Consider the following 1,861-nt stretch of genomic DNA (forward strand, 5'->3'; position numbering starts at 1 on the left):
GCCTGTGCCCAGGTGAGCGTGGGGATAGCTGGCTGCTGCGTACCTTTACAGGCGAAGCACTTGATGTGGAAGTGTTTGTTCTGGACGCGGAGAGCCTCCCCTTTGCATGGCTTCCCACAGTTCTGACAGGGTATGGGTCCTCCTCCGCCCTGCTTGGCTTTCTGCTTCTGCTGCTCCAGGGGGCTGTGGACGGCCTGCTGCTGGAACACTGCAGGAGACACACAGGGGGGGACGGACAGGAGACCATTTCAGATCCTATTCTAGCATATAGAGGACTATGTGTAGAAGGTACAAACAATGAGGACAACAGCCAAAGTGACATCAGGAACTATTGGTGATGAAGCTGAAAGGCATCCAGACACTAGCTATGTTTCCATCCACACGTTTTTATCCAAATTAAGTGATCTTAAATGAAAAATTCCTTCTGGAAACAGTCAAATTCAATGGAATTTCATGAATATCAACTCAAAGGAAATACATTCGGTCCAATCGGATTTTCTCTTGTTCGACATGAGGCTTATGCGATAAGCGCTAATGGAAACGTCATTTGCCGAATAAATAACGAATTGCGATGAAGTCCTTTTTATGGTTGCAACCCGCCACAAAACGAAGAAGAAGAAGAAGAAGAAGAAGAAAAACTTGAATGTCGTGCGATTAAGTGCGAAAATGTTAAAATCGAAATAAAATCAATCCGATTTACCAATTTGATTGCAAAAACAGAACCTGACATCATAAACACAGGTTTATATCGGGTTTAACTTCAGATAATTTGATTGACAAGTGGATGGAAACGTAGCTAGCGCGGGGTAAGTTTGAGTCATTTTTCCCATTTCCCCAGTTCGTCATCCATCTTCGTAAATAAAGATTAGATTAGATTAGATTAGATGATACTTTATTCATCCCACAGGGGAGGAAATTCCCTTGTTACAGTAGCATTTTCTACAATAAAAAGCAAAAAAACAATCAAACAAACAAGTAAACACACGAGAAAAAGTTAAAAGTTAAAAAAACAACAACAACATTGCAGTGTGAGTAAGTGACGTTAAAAATAAATCGAATAGGTAATTAAAATAACAATGCAACCTTAGGTGACCACAATATAAGTTATATTCACCTGTGGCCATAAATAATATTGAAAAAGTGAGTACTTGTAATGGAAAAACATAAATGCAGATAATAAAGATACACAGAGAGTGTGTGGAGTAGATGATAAAACAGGAACAGAAACTACAGCATTATCAGACACACATTATCAAACGCACATATCGTAGCTTTTTAGTGTCACAATTCATTATCGCAAATATCTCGTTTCTTGTTTCCATCACCTAAAGATACATTGCAGTTCCTTACATCAATTCCCTGGAGACTAACCTTAACGTAGCCACTACATTTGCATTTGCTCAATGCATATGCTTTTTATCATGTTTTTTAATGTCTTGCTGCTGCATGCAATTTTATACCTGAATCTTTTAAATATATTGTGTGTATATATTGTATAATCTTGAATCTTGAATACATGCCTAACCCCCAACCCTAACATTAGCCTTGAAGCTAACTGCTTAGCCGTCATTTTACAGGACAGAGGGGCTTGCGGCGAGAAAAAATGATAACGGCAGCGAAGAAAAAGCCATAACGGGGCAGTACGACGTGGAGAGCCGGCATCGCCAGCACACCTTCTCCCCTTTCATCAGAGCCCGTAATATGCTCCCGTACTTTCAACAATGTCCGCGGCATCATCAGCTGAATGAAAGGCCCTTTGTGTCCTGTGAAAACATTTGTGTCATTTGTGTCATCGGGCCGGCTTCTCCAGGCCTCCATGGTTACCGGTAATTGGGCTTGGTAAGGGGAGTTCATCACATGA

General features: G+C 40.9%; 1 protein-coding gene across 16 annotated transcripts in view; it reads right to left on the bottom strand.

The window, feature by feature from the left end:
• Positions 1-1,861, bottom strand: part of ablim2 (actin binding LIM protein family, member 2) — a 123,533-nt gene that overhangs the window by 74,404 nt on the left and 47,268 nt on the right. For all 16 annotated transcript variants that reach the window (XM_032510956.1, XM_032510960.1, XM_032510958.1 and 13 more), the window contains exon 2: positions 44-208. In XM_032510956.1, coding sequence (XP_032366847.1) covers positions 44-208 — 165 coding nt within the window. The remainder of the gene's footprint in view (positions 1-43; positions 209-1,861) is intronic.

The sequence above is a fragment of the Etheostoma spectabile genome, unplaced genomic scaffold (assembly GCF_008692095.1).
Source record: "Etheostoma spectabile isolate EspeVRDwgs_2016 unplaced genomic scaffold, UIUC_Espe_1.0 scaffold302, whole genome shotgun sequence".
Classification (NCBI taxonomy): domain Eukaryota; kingdom Metazoa; phylum Chordata; class Actinopteri; order Perciformes; family Percidae; genus Etheostoma; species Etheostoma spectabile.